At 31.5% G+C, this 22,975-nt stretch overlaps 4 protein-coding genes across 7 annotated transcripts; 3 read left to right on the top strand and 1 right to left on the bottom strand.

Moving 5' to 3' along the window:
- The first annotated feature begins 29 nt into the window (after positions 1 to 29).
- Positions 30 to 2,582, top strand: LOC108773681 (uncharacterized). The gene is made up of 4 exons (XM_018539574.1): positions 30 to 150; positions 1,241 to 1,445; positions 1,520 to 1,696; positions 2,228 to 2,582. Exons 2-4 carry the CDS (start codon positions 1,266 to 1,268, stop codon positions 2,447 to 2,449), a joined length of 579 nt encoding a protein of 192 aa, XP_018395076.1. The 5' UTR covers positions 30 to 150; positions 1,241 to 1,265; the 3' UTR covers positions 2,450 to 2,582.
- Positions 2,583 to 2,803: 221 nt separating this feature from the next.
- Gat-1B (GABA neurotransmitter transporter-1B) lies at positions 2,804 to 7,554 on the bottom strand. Of its 2 annotated transcripts, XM_018539520.1 has the most exons (14): positions 7,301 to 7,554; positions 6,104 to 6,626; positions 5,802 to 6,021; positions 5,614 to 5,715; positions 5,343 to 5,520; positions 5,127 to 5,259; positions 4,920 to 5,054; positions 4,729 to 4,832; positions 4,277 to 4,401; positions 4,088 to 4,200; positions 3,864 to 3,995; positions 3,514 to 3,717; positions 3,267 to 3,434; positions 3,069 to 3,170 (listed from the first exon to the last, which is right to left on the bottom strand). In XM_018539520.1, exons 2-14 carry the CDS (start codon positions 6,353 to 6,355, stop codon positions 3,069 to 3,071), a joined length of 1,968 nt encoding a protein of 655 aa, XP_018395022.1. In that variant the 5' UTR covers positions 6,356 to 6,626; positions 7,301 to 7,554. The 2 variants fall into 2 exon arrangements, with proteins under 2 accessions (XP_018395023.1, XP_018395022.1); XM_018539521.1 differs by lacking the exon at positions 7,301 to 7,554 and having other exon boundaries at positions 2,804 to 3,170; positions 6,104 to 6,355.
- Positions 7,555 to 12,313: 4,759 nt separating this feature from the next.
- On the top strand, positions 12,314 to 14,209 carry LOC108773680 (uncharacterized). 3 transcript variants are annotated; one of them, XM_018539573.1, is made up of 4 exons: positions 12,314 to 12,699; positions 12,774 to 13,081; positions 13,640 to 13,750; positions 13,856 to 14,209. In XM_018539573.1, exons 1-4 carry the CDS (start codon positions 12,530 to 12,532, stop codon positions 14,086 to 14,088), a joined length of 822 nt encoding a protein of 273 aa, XP_018395075.1. In that variant the 5' UTR covers positions 12,314 to 12,529; the 3' UTR covers positions 14,089 to 14,209. The 3 variants fall into 3 exon arrangements, with proteins under 3 accessions (XP_018395075.1, XP_018395073.1, XP_018395074.1); XM_018539571.1 differs by having other exon boundaries at positions 12,774 to 13,237; XM_018539572.1 differs by lacking the exon at positions 13,640 to 13,750 and having other exon boundaries at positions 12,774 to 13,237.
- A 1,787-nt stretch (positions 14,210 to 15,996) lies between these two features.
- LOC108773683 (uncharacterized) lies at positions 15,997 to 17,568 on the top strand. Its single transcript, XM_018539577.1, has 5 exons — positions 15,997 to 16,030; positions 16,314 to 16,456; positions 16,749 to 16,970; positions 17,063 to 17,269; positions 17,367 to 17,568. Exons 2-5 carry the CDS (start codon positions 16,318 to 16,320, stop codon positions 17,513 to 17,515), a joined length of 717 nt encoding a protein of 238 aa, XP_018395079.1. The 5' UTR covers positions 15,997 to 16,030; positions 16,314 to 16,317; the 3' UTR covers positions 17,516 to 17,568.
- Positions 17,569 to 22,975: the final 5,407 nt, after the last annotated feature.

Raw genomic sequence — 22,975 nt, 5'->3', positions numbered from 1 at the left:
AGATCGTGCTTCACGCAGTTTCTCAAAATGGCGTACGCATACGGGCGTATTTATAAGGACGATCAACGGTGAACTGTCAAAATCAGTCAAAATCAGTCAAAGTCGACATTGCATGGTACTCTTAAATTTATTTGCACGTCTTGGAAAATGGTACGTATATGATTTCAACCTTTGGATTATTCCTGTTCCATTTATTAATTATTAAATGAATTGTTACGTTGGATCCGTTGGATTATTTTTATTCGATTTATTGATGAATTGTTTTAATTTATTTATTATTATTAAGAAAGTCATCAACACCGATCAACACGTTCGTTAACTCGTAAAACTTTCTACGTCTTATCATGGGCGCCAACTCTTGCAGAATATGTGGAATATTCCACATATCAGAATTTTTCATATGTGTAATTCCACAAATGAATATCTCTCAAAGACGTTGTTACAATTTTTTGTAAAGATAATGTCGTGAGAGTTTGATTTTAACATACACAAAATTATTAATTCAAATACTTTTAACAATACCAGTGATGATGTGTTCCGCACAACATTCTTCTGCCTTGAGAAGGTTGAAAAAATTTGCATCTTACGATATAGCAAGTTCGGTTGAATTCTGCAATTATATTGCTTATGCATTCTAGTATTGTTGAGATTTTGGATAATGATGCACTTACATGAGTTGTGAATAAATTCTTTATAAAGAATAATATTTGAAGTTCAACGTTTGTTCTAAGTGTTTCAATAAGTTAAACAAAAGTGTACTTATAAAACTTTATTATTACATGAATTTTGTTGTTCATTACCCTGTTATAGTCTTGATATGAAAATAAAGAAGTCTACATAGTGAAAATTTAGTTGTTTTCTCTTCCCATCACATTAATTATCCAACTCCACATATATGGTCAAATCAACAAATTGGTACCCCTGTGTTTTATCATTTTGAAATTTATTCAAGTCATGTTGTTAGAATTATTTATTCATTTATTGTTTAATTTTTACAACTGTTTCATAAGTTAATTATGTGATAACAATAAATTATATTTGTCTTTATTATATATAAAATTATTAGATACTATTATATTGATGTCAATTCACATGTTATATTGAAAATAACATGTTATATGCAAAAATCAAATTACATATATGATAACAAACGTTAACGTACTATTAAATAATACTTATGTTCAATATGTTAATATTTGTTTTAATATTTATGTTAATATTTATTTCAATTTTTGTTAAGACTTAACTGAATCTATTGATGCATCATGGCACCTGAGCCCACGCAAGAACCTATTAAAGATAATCTGACAGTTTCCAATACAGTCCTGGATACGAGAGTGGCGAATGATGAGGAAGACAGTGACGATGAAGAAATGATTTTAGCGGGATATTTGCCATTATCTCAAGTGGCTACTGATGCTGAACCCATATTAGGTGAAGAAGAGGTATACATCAGCAATATCTTCTTTCTCTAATGGGAAAAACTAGAATAACTAAAAACATTCCTTTTTTATTCTAGAATGATGAATGGCTGTCTGAATTTGGCGAACCTAATCAAGCGTCATCTAATCAAGCGTCATGTAATCAAGCGTCATGTAATCAAACGTCAGCTAATCAAGCATCATCTAATCAAGCGTCATCTAATCAAGCATCGTCTAAGCAAGCATCATCTGCTACAGTAACCAAAACCCAGCAAGTAAGCCATCTTTAAATTAAGAATATTATTATGAAAATGCTTGGATTAGAATGATTTTATTTCATTAATTATATTATTTATGTACAGTTAGATAGTATCTAAAATAAAGAGATTTTTTGCAAGAGCAAATAAAAAATCAATTGCAGTAATAGATATAAAGATATAATAGTTTCAGCATATTTGATTTAGATTGATATCTATGTTCTGCATTAAAAACACGATAATAATACTAGAGTTGCTCCGAAAGTTACTGCAAAATCGTGCGGAAATATTCTCGTGATAAATTCATTTTCTTTCAAAAATGTCAACTTTGAATATGTCTCATGGTGAACAAATGAATGAATATTTGTGTATTGTATTAAAGACAAAAGTGTCACTAAAAGGCGAAATAAAGTTAACATTAACAGTTTGTGACACGACGCCTAATACTATCTTGCGGAAATTTTTAGCGCAACTTATGTATGTGATAATAATATATCATAATACACACATAATGAATTTGCAATTTAAAAAAATACTGCAATATTTCAGAGTTGTTCTGCAGAGGTACTGGAAGTTTGGTCGTGCCCGCACAATCGTTCTGATATTGATCTAGATGCAAATAAAATCAAAGAAGTAAAATCCGTAATGGCGTCCATTACCATTCCCGAAAGTTGCATTCCGCAATGGGCAAATGCAATCTCAGAAGAGCAATGGAAGGAGCAACTTCTCATACGTATCAAACAAATGCAGAATAAAGATTCGCAGAGCTGAAATTGCAACAGTTGAGCTGGTTGTAATAAAAAAATTAAAATCTTTACTGTCAGCTGTACACAACAAGCGGTACATCTGGAATTATTTAAAGTATAATTTATTATAACGCGTGAAAACGCAAAAATATGTATGATTGAGATGCCTATTGAGCATTTTTGTAAGTCATATGTATTTTAGCATTTAAGTAAAAAAATATATTTGATTTTTATGTCAGTTAAGCTAAAAACTGTTTTGAAAACAGAATTTTAACATCTCGTTAATACATAGGATGTATAATTTTGTGGCATGAGAGAGGAATACAAATTAAAACGATTATTCGAACGAATTGCAAAGTATTTTTTTATTATTTTCGTTTTCTTTTTATATGGTATGTTGAAAGCAGATTATAGAGATATATAATAGATTAGTTTAATTAATAAACGTCGTTTTTCTCAATGAGATTGCGCTAAAAATGAGTAAACGCATGATACCTCATCTTGATGCTATTCTAGTGAAATCTCTGAATGTATTCTGAATCGCAAACATTCAATTGCGCGCTCAAATCTTTCCCATTAGCATACTATACTTCATTGCATACATCAAATAATCTATGTAATTGGAAAAAGGCATGAATGCGATTTTATAATTCATACTCCGCGTCAATGGCAGCGGCTTTGACTGGATTGAGTTTCTTCCGCAAGGCAGCAACATCATCTTCTATTTTTATCAATTTCCGATATTTCTGAAAAGAAATAAGTTATCACATTATTTTTTTTATATTACATAATAATTCTTGAATTACATTACGTATGTAATTCCTTTCTATAATATTATATACCTCTGAGGTAGTTCCGGATGTAACGCACCAGATATAAATCATATAACCTGGAATGCATAACATCGAGGAAAGACCCGCAAGCCATCCCAACAAATGGCTCCACCACGGAAATTCATACGTGAGGTATTTCACAGGGACGAATTTAATGATATTAAAGATGAAGACACCCTATACATAAGAGAGAAATACAAAACATAATAGAGTTCTAACAATAAGTATAATCTGAGCAAATTGGACAAAGTTTTACCACGCAAATAGCAGGTGTGGTAAATGTCCAGCATATCTTCCACCAGAAACAAGGATAGTAGCCTATCATGTCTCGTATACCATCATAAAATCGGTCTACTCCAAATGCCCATGAGACGGAGATGCACTCGAAGAACATCAGGAAGAGTAAGCAAAATCCGCTTACAGCATACGTGTCCAAGAGTTGAAACACGTACATTCCACCCTGGATACAAAATTAAAGTTCTAATTAGTACTAAGAAAAATCTGATTAATCTTCGCTTGTCAAAAAACACAAAATTAAAAGAATAAGACACTTTTACACTCTTATTAAATATTTTTGTAGATATTTAGAAAATTTAATCTACTCACTTCCGTGACGCATAGAAGCCCGATTAAATAAGAGATCAGGCATACGATCGCGATGAACAATTCCTTCCGTTTTCTGAGTGTTCGCGGCCACTCATCCACGGCGGCGGTGATGAAACCCTCCATGGTACAGAACTAGAATGCGACTTATTTTTAACATTAACATTAATCCGTGATAGTTCAATAATAACAAAAATCGATCCTTGGATTCGATGAATGTACATTACCTGACTATCCAATCCTATTAGGAGAAGCATGAAGAAGAATAGACTCGACCAAATTGATGCTCCAGGTAGTTGCAATACCGCTGAAGGATAAACTAAGAAGGCCAAACCGGGTCCTGATCAAAATAATGAATACAACAAAATTATTATTGTGTCATCATTTGAAACAGATTAAAAAGGAAGGATGATTACCAGAAGCAGCTACGTCGGCTACTGGTTTCTGTTGCTCATGGGCCATAAAACCGACCACGGAAAATATAACTACTCCGCTAAGCAGGCTGGTACAAGTATTGACTCCACATACGATGAGAGCATCTCTATAATATATCAAAAAAACTACATATATAATTCGCCATACAAATAATTTTTATTGTACACTCTGGAATGACATTCTCTCAAGTGGTAAAATAAATTTTGCAGTATAATGAAAAAACAAACAAAAGTCATTAGAATTCAAATAAAATAATATAGAATACAAACGTAAAAAGAAAATTTTTTTTAAAATAATAAACTAACGTGAAGATAAAAGATAAAAATAATAAAATTAAATTAAGTAAACAAAGTGTAATAAAAATAATAGAATTAAATAAGAAGAGAAGAAAGACGAATAGAAAAATAATTCACGAAAAATAGAAGATTCTCACTTGTAAACATTATTATTAAATTTGTTGTAACTGCCTAAAGCTACCAACGCGCCTAAGCCGAGAGCGTAAGTGAAGAATATCTGCGTCACTGCGTCTATCCATACCTATTCACATAATGATCATGTCAATAATTATAATATCTATATTCTAGTATAACTAAAGGAAAAATCGACGTTATGTTGTGATTTTACCTCAGGATCGCCGAGTTTCGAAAGATTCGGAGTAGCATAATACTTCAAACCTTCCGAAGCGCCGGGAAGCGTCAAGCCTCGCACAAGCAGCACCGCCAGCAAGGCATACGGGAAAAGTGCCGTGAAATAGACGACCTGCATTACATCGTGTAATTTATACGCTATACGTCCGAAAGTGGCCAATACTTTATCATAGACTCGTTTTACCTTGCCGGTCCATTTAACGCCTTTCCAGATGCAAAAGTAGCACATGATCCATACGACCGCGAGGGTACCGGCTAGTTCCCATCTTATATTACCTACATCTTCGATGCCTGAGGATATCATTAAGGTGCGCCTCCTTTTTGTAACAAAGGATGCAGATACTTTTTCATTGCACTGCAATTGATTAAATAAGGTGTCTACACTGGACCAGTAACTTACTCCCAAAATTCTTTTACTGGATCCTTCAACAACCCGTGACTCAAGTTCCCAAGAGATGTGGCACATATGACATTGTTTGGCCAGTAGTCATCCTGCCAGCATGATACATTCAGACGTTCATCAGGCGTGATGCAGTAGCGCGTATTCCATGAGTTGTCGCAGGTTCTCCATGGTACGTCTGTGTGCAAAATTTATATTATTTATAAATATAACAATTTTTTATTTTCTACAGCTCAAAAGTCAAAAAATAAAATTGTATAAAGTCATTCACCAGCACGTAAAGAGACCAAGAAATAGAAGAGCGCCCAAGCGAGAATAATGATGTAATACACATTGGTCCAGCAAGAAAGCACGCAGGTTGCGTATCCAATGCCTGTATGAAGATCAACATTGTCACACTATTATCCTCCCAAAAGTATCTCAATAAAGAAACTAAGACCGAGAGCTTTCTAAAATCACCTTTGAAAATAGGTGCTATTTTAAAAACACCTAGACCACCTATCGTCAGCATTTGACCTAAGGACAGTTCCATTAGGAACATAGGTATACCGGCCAGTGCGAGCGCGATGAAGTAGGGCACCATAAAAGCACCGCCACCATTTTTATAACAAAGGTATGGAAATCGCCATAGATTTCCCAAACCTATGGCCAGTCCCACGACGGACAAAATAAATTCGATCTTTAAAAGAGAAAAATGCGGAAATTGTATACATATAATAAAGTTAGATTCAAGTCTAAACACATTGACCGCGGTCTCTCACCTTGCTGCTCCAGTTCCCTCGTTCTGGTAGATCCTTGGGCCTCTTGATGATCGAGGACTGTCGCAGGCATTGTATCGCTTCAAATCGAAAGTCCGACTCTTTCTCACCATTGGGACCTCTGTTGCTGGTGGGCTCGGAGAAGAGGGCCTTCAGCTCCTGTACCGGATTCACGGGACTCGCCGCCGGTTTTCTCGGCAGAGGACTAGTGGATCTGTCTACCTTGGGACGGCCGGTCGATCCCCTTGAAGGCATTATTCGTTGCGGCGACGAAATCGCGGGATGAGATCGAAATTGGAGAACTCACCTCATCTTAACAGGCCGACCGCGAATGGAGATCGGCTCGACGCAACTGTGTGTAACTTGTGCCCTTCTCTCTGATTAAAACGCTGGAACGTTTTGTGGATGGCCGTTGAAATGATGGTGAAGTGGAAAGAAACAGGAAGGAACGAAGGGCTGATTAATAATTGTCGTCTATAATAGGAAGTTTTCGTAACGTGACCTCGTCCTATCTAGTTGCGCCGACCTTAACAAACAGGAAGCCCTTTAAGAGCGGCCGGACGTATTACGATCGAGAGGCTCGCGAGAAAAGTATGTAGGGGATGACGATAAATCCCTAATATAAATAATAGATAAAATTTGCTTTCTCGCATGATAATACCCGCGGTCATCGTCGTCGTCGCGCGCACGAGCGCGAGGTGCGCGTATAAGGTATGACATATAGTAGACAAGGGTCTTGATGATGACGGACGACGAATAACGAGCCACTTCCGGGAATCATAGCGTTCACCGAATGCGTTCTCATCGTCACAACCTTGTCCTATTTTATTATTTAATTCATGGTGTCCTGTGCACTGCGGTGTCGTAATAAATATAGGTACTTCCCATATCGCATATGTCTCGCGACGACGACAACGTTTGATGAAAAGATCCCGTCTTTTTTATTTAATTAGGAATCTTAAAGTCGTGCAAAACGATTGTTGTATCAAAAGCTAAATTTCAAATTAAATTTCAAACGAATTAATAATTTGATTATACATATATAGAGAACGCGCGCGCGCGCGCGCGATATGATGGACAGGTCTATTTATCTTGTTTCAGAGATTTTTTTTCCACGTAACTTCAAAGAAGCAAAGAACTCCATTGCCGAAGGAATGATCGATGTGTTTGCTTTGCGCGGAAATCGCAAACGATACATACGCAGTTATCACGATCCAAAATATGCGGTCTTCCAGCGTCGTCAAAGTCCTTGCACCGATCCTTATCTCGGCATCCTGCTAAAAGTATTCTGCTTCTTTCACGTGCGAGATCACTTCCGAGATCTTCAGTATAGAATGCGGAACTTCTGAGAGGGGAGTGAAAAGTTACCCCCCTTTTTTTAACCGAACGCTCAACCGAGCACAACTTTGAGGAAGGGCTCGCGCGCACGGATGCCGAGATTTCTGCCGTACCCCGTCGCGATCTACCCCACAATGATGCTCGGTCCCCCTCGAGCATGAACGCACCTATCTTTCCATTCAACAAATTAATGCCACAGTGTCACTCTATATTTAGGCTGCTCGTACGACACGAAGAGATCGGTCATACGCGCGCGAATTGCGGCAACCAAATGCGGTACGATATTTTCCATTTTTCCTTTTCGTTATCATGTAACTTTTTCGATATGATAATAATTCATTATTACATTGCAAGATACTTTGAAGAAGGAGACCGAATACATACGAGAACTATAATTAAGTCCCGAAACAATAAATCTTCTCTAAAGAATTTTTGATGCAAAATATTTGCATATACATATATATATAGGGAAAGCCCCCTATTATGAGATCGGCGCTTAACATGAGATAGCGGTGTTTCTGCTAAACTAATAAATGCTATCTGTTGATTCTATCATGAAATTATTGCTCTTGGATTGAAAACTATTTAGTGGAAAATTCATTGTTAGATCATGCCTACAGAAATTGTAAAATAAAATTTTAGAGTTTGAATGTTTTCAAGTTTCATTGAGATAAACCTTTAATTTTTGTTTATTATTTAATAAGTAATTATTTGGCAATAAATTCTTCATGTAGTAATAGAGTAAGATCGTACTGATAGAAAAATACGAAATATGTTGAATTGTTTAATTAAAGAAGTTAGATTTGATGATCGTAAAGCTGTATATAAGACGTGATACTCGTAATATGAGATACCCAGGATATTTTTAATATGAAATAATCTATACTTCTATGCCCAAGTGAAAATCGATGTTAAAGTATAAATGTTATTGTACAATAATAAAAAGAATAACCGGAATGAACATTGAGGGTCTGTTTCTGCAATACTTCATTCCACTTACTAGATACTGAAGACAAATCCTGAATACAATGCATCACATGCTCAATTTACGCGCATAGGCTGTACTCGTTGATATGTTAGAAACATCAAATAAAGTTTTTTTAATTCTAATACTGATGTACTTTGTGCTTTATTATCGATTTCTCGGGGTATCTCATACTAGGAGCACAATTTTTCGACTTTGCGATTTGTTCACCTTTTATATTTCTTTAATTAAAAAATAAAATAAAATTTGAATTAAATTTTACATAACACTATCTTAAAGCTTATTAAATTCTCTTCAAAATGACCTATCATTTTTTTTAATTCTACCAATAAACATTTAGTATCTAATTACACCAAATGAACTCGGTATCTCATAATAGGGGCCTCTCCTCTATATTTAATTTTACGAACAGGAAAAAAGTAATTAAGCGATTATCTTTTTTGAATTTACAGATATAACATTATCGAGACGAATAGCATCATAGAGAAACAGCGGTTTTGCTGAAGTGCCATAAAAATTTAGTTATATGGATATAGTTATATATAGATTTGGAAATAATTTTATTGGATTAGCAAAATAATTTAAGGGGTTATATACATTTAGAGGGCTGGAAAAAGCGATTTCTTTAGAATTTTTTTTAAACAAAATGAAACTATATACATATGTTTAAGTTTGTACATCCAATAAAGTTATATTTAAAGTATATTTCAAAATTTTTTTGTACAAAAATATTTAATAATTTAGAATCTGCGCCGGTCTACAGAGACGTATATTAAAAAAAAAATTGTTTTGCGGTGAGCAACATATCTCGGCAGGAACTCATCTGAAATCAAAAATCCAAAAAAATTTCATTAGTATATTGTATAAGCTAGTAATTAATCGTTCGGTTTTTGAAAATATTGATTAGAAACAAAATGGCGGCTCATTAAAGAAAAGTTTTCGATTTTTACCTTAAAAATTGTCCTTTTTTCATTAATAAAAAAAAAACTACGCATTTAAAATATAAACCCTTCGATTAATTACGAGATATTCATGTCCAAAGTAAATAAAAAGAAATTAGAGAGATCGATTAATTAGTTTTTGAGATATCTTGCTCACCGACTTTAAAAATGTAGTTTTGAGAAAAACGCGTTTAAAGTTAAAAACCAGAGAAAATGTATTTAAAAAAATTTGGGTCTTACTTACATAGTGTGATCTATTACAGGTCCATATAACAGCTCTTCTGCAGAGCAGCAGCTTCCAAAGTTTTAATATATCTTTGTTTGCGAGCCGTTTGTACTCACTTCCGTGTCGCGCGCGAATTACTAAGTAGGAGTTGTGTGTTGGCGATCGTCATGTAATTAGTTGCAAAATTACACGCAACTAATTTCATGACGATTTTCAACACACAACTTCTACTTAGCAATTTTTCGCGTGCGACATGGAAGTGAGCACAAACCACGAACTTTCAAACCCTAGTAGTTTCATTGTCGATATGAAAAATTTAGATTTATAATAAAGTGAATTTTTTTTTTTATTTTGTAAATATATTTATTTTACTATTTATGTATGAATTTATATTTTTGTTCCAAAAAAGCGCATTAGGCCGCACTATATAATCGAGTGTGCGCACAGTGAGACCATGCAACGAAACGCTGTCGGACGCAAGTACACAACAGCCTGTATGAGCCCCAACACACACTTTTGCATAACGCATAAAGCATGTGCATAAGGAATTTCATTGGCCCATTTTCTTATGCATGAGTCAATGGACCAATCAAATTCTTTATGTATATGGTTTATGCGTTATGCAAAAGTCTGTGTTCTCCGCTTTACTCTGGAAATATTTGTCGGATCTATTTAAAACTTTCAGGAAATATTCTTCTAAATACCTACTTTTAGAAAATATCATTTTTGAAAAATCGATTTTTTGAAAATTCTAAACGTATATAACTCCTTAATATCAAAATAAATTATACAAGACACTTAAATTGATTGTTGGAATGTTAAAACTGCAATATTGCATCATCATGATTCTTTCGTAATTGTTTTAATAGTCTAACAAAATTATTTTCGAGTCTGTACCTATCTAAATTTCTAAATAGAGGTACTTCAATAAAATCATTCTTCTCATATATTTATACAGGATGTTTCAAAAATAGTTGGCCAAACTTTAAGAGCATATTACACTCATTGTAAGAATGAAAAGAAGCCATATAAATATAGGTTTGGAATTTTCTATCCAAGTTATAAACATGTTTTATTTAATTTTATATATTTTCATTTCAGAAATTGCCGGAAATTATTTTCTTTCGTATCGATGCATGTTTGGCATCAAAGTCGTATAGATTGTCGAAGACGTTCAAAAATTCTCGGAATGTTTCGTATTTTTTTATACGCAATGATAATACAATTTCGAAGTACTCCTACAGTAACAACAGGAGTCTCATATACATTTTAAGATGTATTATCTATAACGTATTGTATACGTTTAAAGAGAATTTTAAGAGATGTCCCTATATAAATAAAAATCCAAAGGATTCAAATCAGGAGAACCCAAGGTGTAGGCCAAGTAAAAGCGATGAGTCCTGCTTTACCAATTCATGAAACGTCGATGCAAGGCATATCGTCCGACATAATAATATGTACAATGTAAATAAGAAGTATTTATAACTAGGAAAAAGGAATTAGCGTTTCCAAACCTATGTTTGGAGTAACTCATGTATTTAAACTTCTCTCTCTTTCTCTCTCTCTCTCTCTCTCTCTCTAAACGTGAATAATATTTCATGTTTACATCTATACTCTCATGATACTTATAAAAAGATATATAATTTAATTTGAAATTGCTAATTAATTCTATATCATTTTTTTCTAGTTACCGTTTTTATTTAACTATTAATTTCACTTTTTATATCTTTAAACGGTTTTCGAAATAAGAAATGTATTTAAAAAATTTATTAAAAATTGTATTTAAAATATTATTTTAGTGATATATAATCTTATAAATTCATACATATAAGTGTTATGATAATGTGAAAGCGCTGGAATTGTTATACGCGTATTGCAATTATTTGTCGTTTGTATTTATCAGATAAGTGCGCCTTTTGTTTTCGTTGAATTTGCTCACAAATTCTTATATTTTAGTTTAAAATATAATATAATTATATATTTTTTTAAATGACTTGAATGTTGATATACATATATACTTATTATATTAGTAAATTCTGACAAATATATTATACTTTCTCTATTAGAGACAATATATATTTTATGAATTTTTACATAGCTTCTATAATATTATTAGTACATAATAATTTATATTGTGCATAAAAAAAATTGAAACAATACATTAAGTATAATGTTCGCTTATTTAATTGTTATCTGATTTGATATATTAATTAAAATAAAATTAGAATCATTTTTTCTGAAGCATTTAAAATAATTGACAGGAAGATCATACGTACTTTTTGTCGTCTTCAAAAAATAATTAAAAATATATTTTCACTTGTCGCAGTATATTTTCATTAAAAAAAAATTAATGTGTAGCTATATATTTACTTTTATAATAATAAGTATAATTTTAAATTCTGATAAAATAAATCAAATACATAAAAAAAGCCATTTTTTCTCTGATACAGTTTTATTGTCATAATGTTTGAATTCCTCTCGTTCTTTGTATTTTTGTTTTTAATTTTCACATATATTTTTTGCTTCTATTGGAGATAGAAAACCTATAAAAAACAGTAATTGTATTATAAATGTTATAATATAAGTTTACACAAAACATTTCTTTATCATAAATACAAACTGTCTGATTCCGATGAAAGAATAATTCAATATCCATTATAGTTTGATCCAACAGTTCATCCATGTTCCAGTATATTTTTGTTTTTCTGCCTATTTCTGCCTGTCACATCAATACACACTGCGCCTGTGCGTAACCTAACTTAACCCTAATCAGAAATATTTGAGCATCTTGTGGTCTGATGGCACCGGCATGTCTGGGCACATCCCTCGATACTGTTACCAACGTTCATGCAATTGTTCGATAATAGATTCCGGACTATACAGATTTCAATAATTACAAGAGTTGTTAAGTTTCTCCTACATTGACCCACATTTTCGAGATGATGGAAAACGAAAGTTGTGCCGACAAGAACGAAGAAGAGAAAGGGCCGACACGGTGTTTCGTCTGCGACGCAGATGTCAAGGGTCGCTTTTATGCTTTGGCCACTTGCAGAACGCAGAACTCGCGGACCAGGGTAATCGAGAAACTCGGAGAATTAGTCGGCGAGGGGTGATAAATCCACGTTAATTAAGCGTCCTGCGTCTCGTACCGATAAGAAATTAAATAACGATTTCTTTTTACAGGTACATGGTCGTAATAACCGAGGACGACGTGATCTGCCGCAGTTGCGGTATCCTCGTTAATACTCTAGACAGATTGGAGATCGAAATGCGTAAAGCGCGGAATCATATTCTGCGTTTCTTAGAACAAAAGTATTCTCTGAACGAAGGAGAGCTACGCAGTAGTGACAAACCAAAGCCATGTCAACCGCCGCAGATAACGAGATCTGGGGCGAAAGACATTGCCTGTAACACCAAAGCGAACGAGACTGACTCACATTCAGAAAATACGAAATTATCGAAATCTCATTCTTGGCTGCAATGCGATAAGTGTAAATATACTACACGTCTTGATTCATTCATGGTGTATCACTTGCAAAATCATATCAAAGAAGCCATATTTTGTGATAACTGTGGGAACACGCTCGAGATTACAAAACATAATTGTAGCAAGGCAAATGACTTAGGAAACAAGAAGAATGAGACAGGTTGAGTATTACAGAATTTTAAAAAATGATACATCTCTCTCTCATTCCAGTATTATTAGTTACTTTTTATTTATTTAAAAATTCAAATAGTTCTCCCATTTATCACGTTATAATTCACTTGACTGCACATATTCCTTTTCACATTATAGATATAACAAAATTTTTACCTACATCTGCATAAACTTACCACATATTTTACTAGTCTTATTAACTTACGTTAAAAAGTAAGGTTTAATAAACCTGTGTTATGCAATATTTTGTCATCAAAGGAAGCAAGTAGTAATGTTATTATCTGAGTATAAGAGATATTAGCATAATTTTAAATTTAATGTTACTTGTGTAAAAGTAGTAAGCAATTATTCTGAATTTTCTATAATTATTAACATTACTGATATGTTATAGATGATTCTGACATTGTTACCAAGAATGAAGCGATACAGACACTTTTGAAGCAAACTCAAATTTTGCCTTTTACTCAAACTACACCACCTCCACTAATAGGTTTTTCAAATTGTAATTTCCTATATGGCATTCCTAAGTTATCAATGAGTATGCACAATAATTAATACATTATTACATGTAAATGTATATTAAAAAAAGAAATGTTTGTTATAAAAGGTGATCCCACATCCTCCCAGGAACAAATGTATGTCCTCCAATCGATCGACATTACTAATACTGACAACTCAAAGAAGTTGGATTCAAACCTCATAGAAAAAACGCAAGTTACGCCAGAAAAGGATACAAAGCATGTGTTGACTGTGAAAGATGATGGAAGTTTGTTAATGGTAGAAGTGCCAATATCCTATATACCAAAAACGCCAAGTATCAATTCATTAACGTTCAAGTAACTGAAGATTACGTAAAGTTGCAACGAATATTAGGTAACTTTGGTTTTGGCTACTTGACAATATTTTTACTTAAGTCTTAAATATTCGGCCTAATATCAAATATTTTTACTTAAGTCTTAAATATTCGGCCTAATATCAAATTATTTTAATTATAAGAAAAGAATTTTATTTTATTTTGAAAAAATACTCTTCACAAAAAGCAATAAAAATAATTTTGCTAAAAATGAGTACTTTCTACGTCGCGTGATCTATAAAAGTGTCATCTCCGATTTTCATCATCAGCTCTTACCTCTTAAAAGATTATTGAGCATATAATAAAAAATAAGTGTACCTCATTTTCGTCTACAAAATAATATAATAAAACTCGTTAAATTTGGAGATGAACATTTCCTTGTCTATATACGTAGTAGACCTTTCTTAAATAATGTGTTCCTTTATAAGTTATACCATATAGCTGTCCTGGATACTTTTAGCTTGAAGTTGAAATATGTCATGTCTATTATCACTTCATTACTATTTTGTCTTAGCTCTTACTCACTCTAATGAGTTGGAGTAAGAACTACGGTAGAAGTATGTTGGAACATACAATGCGAAAAAACCTTGAATTATTTTAATTGTAAGTCGGAATGTTGAGCAACCACTGTTTTTATTAATATCATGCGTAGTTGAATATTCATTTATTTGACATACGATTTTGCCGAATATTCGTTGCATCTTTGATTTAAAGGGATTTAATGTTTTTATATTTAGTTATTGTTATGTGTGTACCTGTCAAAACAAAACAAAGTGTAATATATATAATAATTTATAATTATAATGTTATACTCATACATATAAAAAAATCAATATAATTACAAAAAACTATTAATTTACAATAATCTGTACATCTATTAGATATGTACAATTTATTTTATTATATTTAAAATAATTCATTATGTACTAAATGTCCTCATATTTTTATCTTCAAAATAAAATTAAACGATAAATACAAAGTTATAAAATAGATGTAAAATTAAAAAAAGATCTTAATAATTTTTACTTTTTCAATATTAAAATTTTCTTACAGCAAGTTATGTGTTTTTGTATCTGTTTTGATAAAAAAATCTTAGTATTTCTTTGCAAGGAATTTATTCCTTAAGTTGCAATTAATTGTGCTCTTTCTAATCAATTTGTTTTTGTTTTTTTAATGTTTGAGACTTATTGTACATATTTATATAGATACTAGTCTTAAAACTTAAAAATTTTAATTTTTGTTACATTATTTTTATAAAGAATAATCATATATGTGAATGTGAATAAACAAAAAAGATGTTATGACGCTTGTGACTCAGTAATTATTGACTTCAATAAGTTTATTTCGATAAATATAGATTTAATTTATGTTTTTTGCTCCCAATTCTTGTATCCATTTTTTACCAATATGGTATATTGATTAATTTTAATTTCAGCATAAAGTATAACTCATTTATTATTTTTCTCTGCTTCTGAAATTAGAAAAAAACAAAAAGTAATTAAAAGTTAATTGAAGTTATTCTACATAGAAGTTATGTTAAACGAATTCGCGGTATCTTTTTAAACGTAAGAGAAACTATTTTTAGCGCCACTTGATCCGAAAAATTAAAAACTAAAGTCTCTCTCGCGTGTAGTTGATAAAAGTACTCGCCAGTTTACCGACTTGCAATTCTAGCAATGTTCGTGACGCGACGTTGGCATCACTGCTATTAATATTTTGAATTGAACGCGTCCTAACGCAACAGTGGTTATATGATGACTAGTGTTATAAATTACAATCGTCAACTTTAACGTTTAATATCTCGGTTCGCGGGGCAGAGCAACGCTTATTTCTGCCAAATTCTTTTGTTTTATGAAAAAACGCGTCGAATGTGTATAATTTAATCGATTTTTGAGAGGATTGCCTTCCATTGCATCTTTACCCATATTAGTAAGCAACTGTAAGCAACCGTCTCATCGCAGAGCCATACAGTTCTGACGCTGATAGCTCCTCTAGATCACGCCTATTTCCTAGTAAATTTCTTATGTTATGATAGGCGATTTTTGGCATGCAACCAAAAGCAACCGTGGTTGGAGTATCTTTGTCTTTTGATCCCTGAAAACGAAGATAGCCTTAGTCGCGGTTACTTTTGGTTTCTATACCAAAAGCACACCAAAAATCGCTTATTAAAGCATACAGTTTAAGTAGTTATTTACTCGAACTTGGTCACTAGTGCAATGGATATCCTTCAGTACAATGTACTTGACATCTTCCAAAATGATGACCACAATATTAAGGATAAATGGATATCGTCGTGTCGGGAGTTTCGACTACGTGTTGACAACAAGATCGAACAGAGGCATCTCTATGAAAAGGGTACAGTCCCTCGTGTGTGCTTTTGTAATTGCAAACTATCGAAGACTATTGACAAAATAGTCGAGCTACTCACATAGCAAGAAACTACTCTCGTGAAAAATAATTTACAAGTACAAGACCCGATTCCATCAATGTAAAATTAAACTTTAATCTTGGTTTAATTTACTCTTTACCTTCTAATTCTAAGAATTCTAAAAATTAGAAAAGAATGATAGGTTAAACCAAGATTAAAATTAATCTTACATTGATGGAATTAGACTAAGAAGAGCAATCTTTTATCTTTGTTTTACAGAATGCAGTAAAATAAAATCTGTTTATACGAATAACTTATCAGAGTTGCAACAGGAATTTAACACAACAAAATCTGATGTAGATTCTGTCATATTGGAGCAGAAAATAACTGATAAAAAGATATTAAATGTAATAAAGTCGCAGGAGGATCTGAAGGATGAACTGAAAAAGGCAAAGGCACGAAAGGAAGACTTGGTACTGGAAATGGTGGACCTACAACACGGTAAATACATTGTTTTAATTGAATCCAAGAGTTTAGTATTGCATTATTCATTTTCAATTAAATTCATTCTTATTTTATTTTAATGTTTACAGAAGTAGAAGAAAGGAAGAAAAAGAAAGCCTTACAATGGAATGCCATTAAACGTGCATGTAACATTTACAAAGTACATTTGGATATACAAATAAGTTTTCAAGAGGATAAGGATTGTCAGTTCATAAACATATTCTTTTTCACAAACAATGAAGCAACAAAGAATAAATACTTTATTCAATTATCATACAGTGATAACCACTGGACAAGTATGTAACATTCCAAATTATTTGGAATATAATTAATATAAGAAATATAATTAGTTAATGCTATTGAGATAATTATTTGTGTTAATCATTGTTTTAGTCCTTCAAGTGGAACCAAGAATAAAGAAAGAGCACTTCAATGAGCTAAGTGTTATAAAGGTTTCTTCTGAATGTCTCAAAGTCTCAGACATCACTTTGTTTTTATGTCAAATACGAAGTATATTTCTAAAGCATTACATGAAAACGTAGAAAAAAAAATTATTAAACATATAATGATATGTACATAATTAAATAAAACCGTGCCGACGTTTAGATAGTGTTATATATTACATATCTTATATAATACATATACAATTTATTTTAGGTATTTTAATCTTTATTAATAAAAACTATTTTCGTAACAAGGAGTAGAACATGTTATTTCTTATCTTAAAAAATATGTCTATTTTACAAACTAATTTATAATTAACTTGTAAATTTTACAAACTAATTTATAATTAACTTTTATAATTAATGATGCGTTACATGTTTAATGGGAATTAGTGGTCGTTGTTTTCGAAACCGTATTCAAAATTAGAAAATTTGAAATGGTCGGTTGGAATTATCATTGATATCCTAAAAGTTTTTAGTTTTTAGCGAAATTTCGTATGATGGGAAATTAGAGGTCGTTGTTTTTGTAACCGGATTCAAATTATGAAAATTCACAATGACTGAATCAATATGTTGGATGGAATTCCTAAAGGTTTTCCGATTTCGGCGAAATTACGTATAAAAGGTAATTTGTGGTTGCTTATTTCGAAACTGCATTCAAAATTTGAATAATAATTTTACTAATCATTATTCTCTATTATTTGTATTTATAGTGTTTTTTTTTAGATTTGAATAATTTTTATTAGAAAATTTATAATAAATTATTGAATTAAAAAAATGTTTATAGTATTATAATTAACATTTAAAAAAACTATTTGAAAATTTAAAACAGCTGAACAAATATAGCAAACGAAAATGTTTTGGAAAACCAAAAGGATTTACAATAACGGCGAAATTTCGAGTAAAGGGGAATATGTGGTCATAGATAGTAAACCTTTAGGATTACAAAAGATTAACGTAAAACAAAAGATAGATTAAGATGTTACTAATCTTAAATCCGGTTTCTAAATATTGTTTATCAAAATGGTAGAATCAATGGTGGCGATCGAAAACAATAAAATCCTAAAGGTTTTCAAATTTCAGGAAAATTTAGTATTAGTAGGAATTAGGAGTTGATTTCAAAACAAATTTCAAAGAAACATAATTCATAATATTTAAAAAGAGTATAACGGACCATCGCGCGCGTAGCGCGCAAGGAATGTGCTAGTATTAATAAAGATTAAGATACCTAAAATAAATTGTATATGTATTATATAAGATATGTAATATATGACACTATCTAAACGTCGGCATGGTTTTATTTAATTATGTATATATCATTATATGTTTAATTGTGTATATATCATTATTACAGCTGTATTTTTTATTTTATCATAAAAGTGATAAAAGAGCAAATTGCAAATCATAGTGCGGATAAATAATAACTTATATAAACAGGTCTCTCTGCTTTGTCTTTTTATAAGTATATATATGTACATATACTTATATATGTACATATGTATATCTATATAAATGGTACACATGTATAACATTGCGTCGTTCTCGCAGACATCGCGATAAATTCACTTATAAGTAAATCAGAATGACATTTGGACCGCATGATCATCTTTAATAATATTTCATATACTTGTGTACTTATTAGATAGGCGTTACATTTGTTCGTTGTAATACTTAATCGTTTCTTTCACGATTTTCGCGATGCCTCTCCACGACGTAAAGTTATTCTTCATTAAAATACTTAATAAAGATAAATTATTTTGATTCTGAGTTCTAGCTAAAATTAAGCTAGCAGTCGTGCTATTGGCTGCCTTCTGCAATGTGTACATATATTTATATAGTATGTGAAAAATCAAGATACTATAATCACGTCCGTTAAAAATGTATGATTGATGCCTGTTTCCAGGGAATGGAAAGCTACTTTTTAAAAGTAACTTATAGTTACAGTTACTCGTTACCGAGTAAAAAAAAGTAACTCGTTACAGTTACCGTTACTCGAAAAATAACTTTTCGTTACTTTTCCGTTACTTTTTTAAAATCAATCTAAAAATGTACTTTTGCAGTGTTTTTTGTTTAAATGTTATAATAATAAAAGCAATATATATAACCAGGTTGTTAACGTTACTGTTTTTATGTAACGCATTACAGTTACTGTTACTCAGGAATGGGAAGTAACTCGTTACTTGTAACGAAGTTACTTTTTTTCAATAACTGTAACTTAACTTCGTTACTTTTTTCCATCTGTAACTATAACTTAACTTAGTTACATTTTTTTAGTAACTAGTAACTAATTTAATAGTTACTTTTATATAGTTACTTTATATATATTCAAATTCTTATTTATCAATTTAGTGTGCGATAGTGTCCATTTGGTGCTACAAATGCTTCGAAACATTTGATTAATCAGAAGAAAGAAATTTAATTAAAGCGTTCAACGAACTTGTATCTGTTTGATACATATTTTTGATTACATATTAATATTTTGGATTAGTGCTGGAATTTGGAATCTAGAATTTGTTTGCAACTTTTAGCTGAATATAAAAAGAATATTGTTTGCAAGAAAACATTGTATATGTGCTATTTCATATTCATTTATATATTACTTTAACGAAAAACGTTTTTGCCACACAATTTTCTTCTTCAATACAATTTTTATAACATGTAAATGTAAAGCAGTCTTTTTTTTAATTGTCCTAATTACTCTGATGACCCTGTGTATCATTCTTGTTTAATATTATGTGAAAAACAAGGGTAAAACGATACACGAAGGCAGTTGGTAACGTTTCTGAATGCAGCCCTAGTATCGATGCTACTAGTGAAAATTCTGATGAAAAAGTAATTTAAAAGTAACTTAAAGTTGTTTCTTCTGTAACTGTAACGAATTGCTTTTCAGAGTCAATAACTTGTAACGGTAATCAATTACTTTTTGAAAGAAAAAACTGTAACTGTAATTAATTACTTTTACAAAGTAACTTTTCCATCCCTGCTGTTACTTGCGATAAAAAGTAATACGTTACTCGTTACCCATTGTAAAAAGAAATGTCTTATCATTACTCAAAAGTAACGGGAAAAACGTTACTTTTACCATTACTTTTCAAAAAATGATAATATTTATGTTAAATATAGCTACATAAGAATAAATTGTTTTTTAATTTTATAGCTTTATTATTTTATATTTTATTAACTATTTAATTATTTTATAATAAATTATTGTATAATTATTCTTATATTATATAAATTATATAGTATAATTATTGTATTACTATCTGAAGGCTGTGTTCGGGCAGTCTAGGGCAGTGCGCTATCAGCGCCATTTGTGTAGTATTTTCCTTGTCTCACGTCTAATAAACGATGAAGATAGAATAACACAAATAATAGCGCTAATAGCGCCTCCCCGAATCCAGTCGAAAAAGAAGTTTTATAGCTTTGAAGTAAAATGTCGGAATCAACGGAATAACGAGAAAAGTAACGTAAAATTCTGTAAGTCATTATTGAAAATTGTAACTTAGTTACCGTTACTGTTACTCGTTAGAAAAAGTAAATACGTTACTCATTCGTTACTGAAAAAAGTAACGAAACCAGTAACTTCGTTACTTTTTTAAGTAACGTTAACAACCCTGTATATAACATATATAGCATATATAACACTGACACTATGTATAGGAATTTTTTTATACTTTACAGAAAACTAGAAGATTATATATAGGATTGTATAGAACTATCTGAATCACAATATAAGTTAGAAATTAAAAAGAAAATTAAGAAATACACATAATCTCTTTATTATAATACAGCTATATTTTTATTTAATCTATACTTTTAGCTGTAAATGAAATATTTTGATAGAAAGAAAATTATCCAAGAAAATTGAAAAATGCCGATCGATTACACTGGTTGTTCGTGTGATTGAAATAAAGCTTTGTATCTTGATAAGAGTTATCAAGAGTCAGTATATTGACTCGATCGGCATTTTTCAATTTTCTTGGATTTATTCAACGAGTCTATTGTATTAAGTTATATTTTTATAAAGAAAATTATATCACTATAATTAAAACACAGAAATGTACAGAGTAAAGCTTTGTACACAGCTCAATTAGAACAAAATATGTACGATGTTTAGATTAAGGTAAACTAAATGTAGCTTTTACTCTTGTATTAAATAAAAACACTCAATGTTCTACAACCACATTTATAGCTGTCGTAATTAATAACATGTAATTGTTATATAACAGAATAACGTACCCAATCGAAATGCAAAGTAACGATAAAAGTAACTGTAAATTTGGTTACCGTTATCCAAAAAATGTAACTCGTTACCGTTACAGTTACCAAAAAAAAAAGTAACGCAGTTACCATAGTAAAGTTACCAAAAAAGTAACTTGTAACTATAACTTCGTTACAAGTAACGAGTTACTTCCATTCCCTGTTTCTACTCTAATGTTGATTAACTGTAATCTCAATTCAACTTACTCTTCATGCTTTTATAATTCTTAGACCTAGAAAAAGATGAAGAATTAGTTAAATCCAAATTAAATTATGATAGAAAAAAATGGACATTATAAATTTAATGATCTCGAGTCAAAATGGCGCCATTTGCATGGTAATTTTTTAAAAACCTTGTAAATTTCTTTTATTTAGATTTAGTGAAAATCTTTGATTTACAATTAATGCATTTGATGTCACAATATTGATTAAGGGAAGAATGCTTCGTGTGGTGTTTCTTATCACGAAATCTTTCGGAAGAACGGACGTTTACACTATATTTACCGTAATATTATTTACGCGCGCATGGAATAACCGAACACCGTGCGCGAATGACATCGTGCACGGGCTGATCTCATTATGTATGCGTAGAGGCACGCTGATAACAATTCGTCCCTATTGGCACGAGTTAACGAAGAAGTCAATTGATCGCCCACTGCCAATCTGCTCGTGCCAATGGTATAAAGTTAACAGATTTCATTTGCTCCATTGACCCGTCGGGAATTCATTTGCATATACATGACCATCGAAAAACTTAAGTGAAGACCGAAGTCTTCCGCGAGTTATCACGTTATAGAATGTTGCTGTTTTCCTTCATTCATATCGTCGCTCTGTGATATGTCGGAAATTTATCAGAAAGCGATGTGATTAACGTGTTTCCGCTGTGGCTTCGAAACACTCTATGTGCCTTTCCATCCAAAATATAACGATATTCAATATATATTTTTTATTGCTTTATTATATTGCAGACACAATTGCATCTGTCAAGAACGCCGTATATGTTTAAACGAAAAAAAGCGAATTGATACCAAGTGAATATAAAAATAAATCGCCAATCGATGCGATATCAAATTTCGCAGACACGTTGTCGGCCATTCTCTATTTTGTGCGCTCAACAAAGAAGAAAATTTCATAAAATTTTCCTCAAGACTTATTTCTACATAAACGCGGAATTTTTCGCCAGTAAATACTATTTACAATACAAGGGCATGTAAGAACCTTATTTATTACTGAACGGAAAAATGAATATAATAATTTATTAGTATGGAGTACAATTCCAAGAAACATTCGTTTCTTCTT

Source organism: Cyphomyrmex costatus, unplaced genomic scaffold (genome assembly GCF_001594065.2).
Source record: "Cyphomyrmex costatus isolate MS0001 unplaced genomic scaffold, Ccosl1.0 scaffold216, whole genome shotgun sequence".
NCBI classification, from domain to species: domain Eukaryota; kingdom Metazoa; phylum Arthropoda; class Insecta; order Hymenoptera; family Formicidae; genus Cyphomyrmex; species Cyphomyrmex costatus.
This window is presented reverse-complemented; position numbering and strand designations above follow the sequence as displayed.

Excerpts from the sequence above, each read along its gene's own strand:
- LOC108773681 (XM_018539574.1), top strand. The coding sequence starts at position 1,266 with ATGGCACCTGAGCCCACGCAAGAACCTATTAAAGATAATCTGACAGTT. Across the intron at positions 1,446-1,519 it reads CCATATTAGGTGAAGAAGAG|AATGATGAATGGCTGTCTGA; the intron begins GTATACATCAGC and ends TTTTTATTCTAG. Across the intron at positions 1,697-2,227 it reads CAGTAACCAAAACCCAGCAA|AGTTGTTCTGCAGAGGTACT; the intron begins GTAAGCCATCTT and ends GCAATATTTCAG.
- LOC108773683 (XM_018539577.1), top strand. The coding sequence starts at position 16,318 with ATGGATATCCTTCAGTACAATGTACTTGACATCTTCCAAAATGATGAC. Across the intron at positions 16,457-16,748 it reads GAGGCATCTCTATGAAAAGG|AATGCAGTAAAATAAAATCT; the intron begins GTACAGTCCCTC and ends TTTGTTTTACAG. Across the intron at positions 17,270-17,366 it reads CAGTGATAACCACTGGACAA|TCCTTCAAGTGGAACCAAGA; the intron begins GTATGTAACATT and ends TCATTGTTTTAG.
- LOC108773680 (XM_018539571.1), top strand. The coding sequence starts at position 12,530 with ATGATGGAAAACGAAAGTTGTGCCGACAAGAACGAAGAAGAGAAAGGG. Across the intron at positions 12,700-12,773 it reads GGAGAATTAGTCGGCGAGGG|GTACATGGTCGTAATAACCG; the intron begins GTGATAAATCCA and ends TTCTTTTTACAG. Across the intron at positions 13,238-13,639 it reads AAACAAGAAGAATGAGACAG|ATGATTCTGACATTGTTACC; the intron begins GTTGAGTATTAC and ends GATATGTTATAG.
- Gat-1B (XM_018539520.1), bottom strand. The coding sequence starts at position 6,355 with ATGCCTTCAAGGGGATCGACCGGCCGTCCCAAGGTAGACAGATCCACT. Across the intron at positions 5,521-5,613 it reads CTTGGTCTCTTTACGTGCTG|ACGTACCATGGAGAACCTGC; the intron begins GTGAATGACTTT and ends TTTTGCACACAG. Across the intron at positions 3,435-3,513 it reads CCACACCTGCTATTTGCGTG|GGTGTCTTCATCTTTAATAT; the intron begins GTAAAACTTTGT and ends TCTTATGTATAG.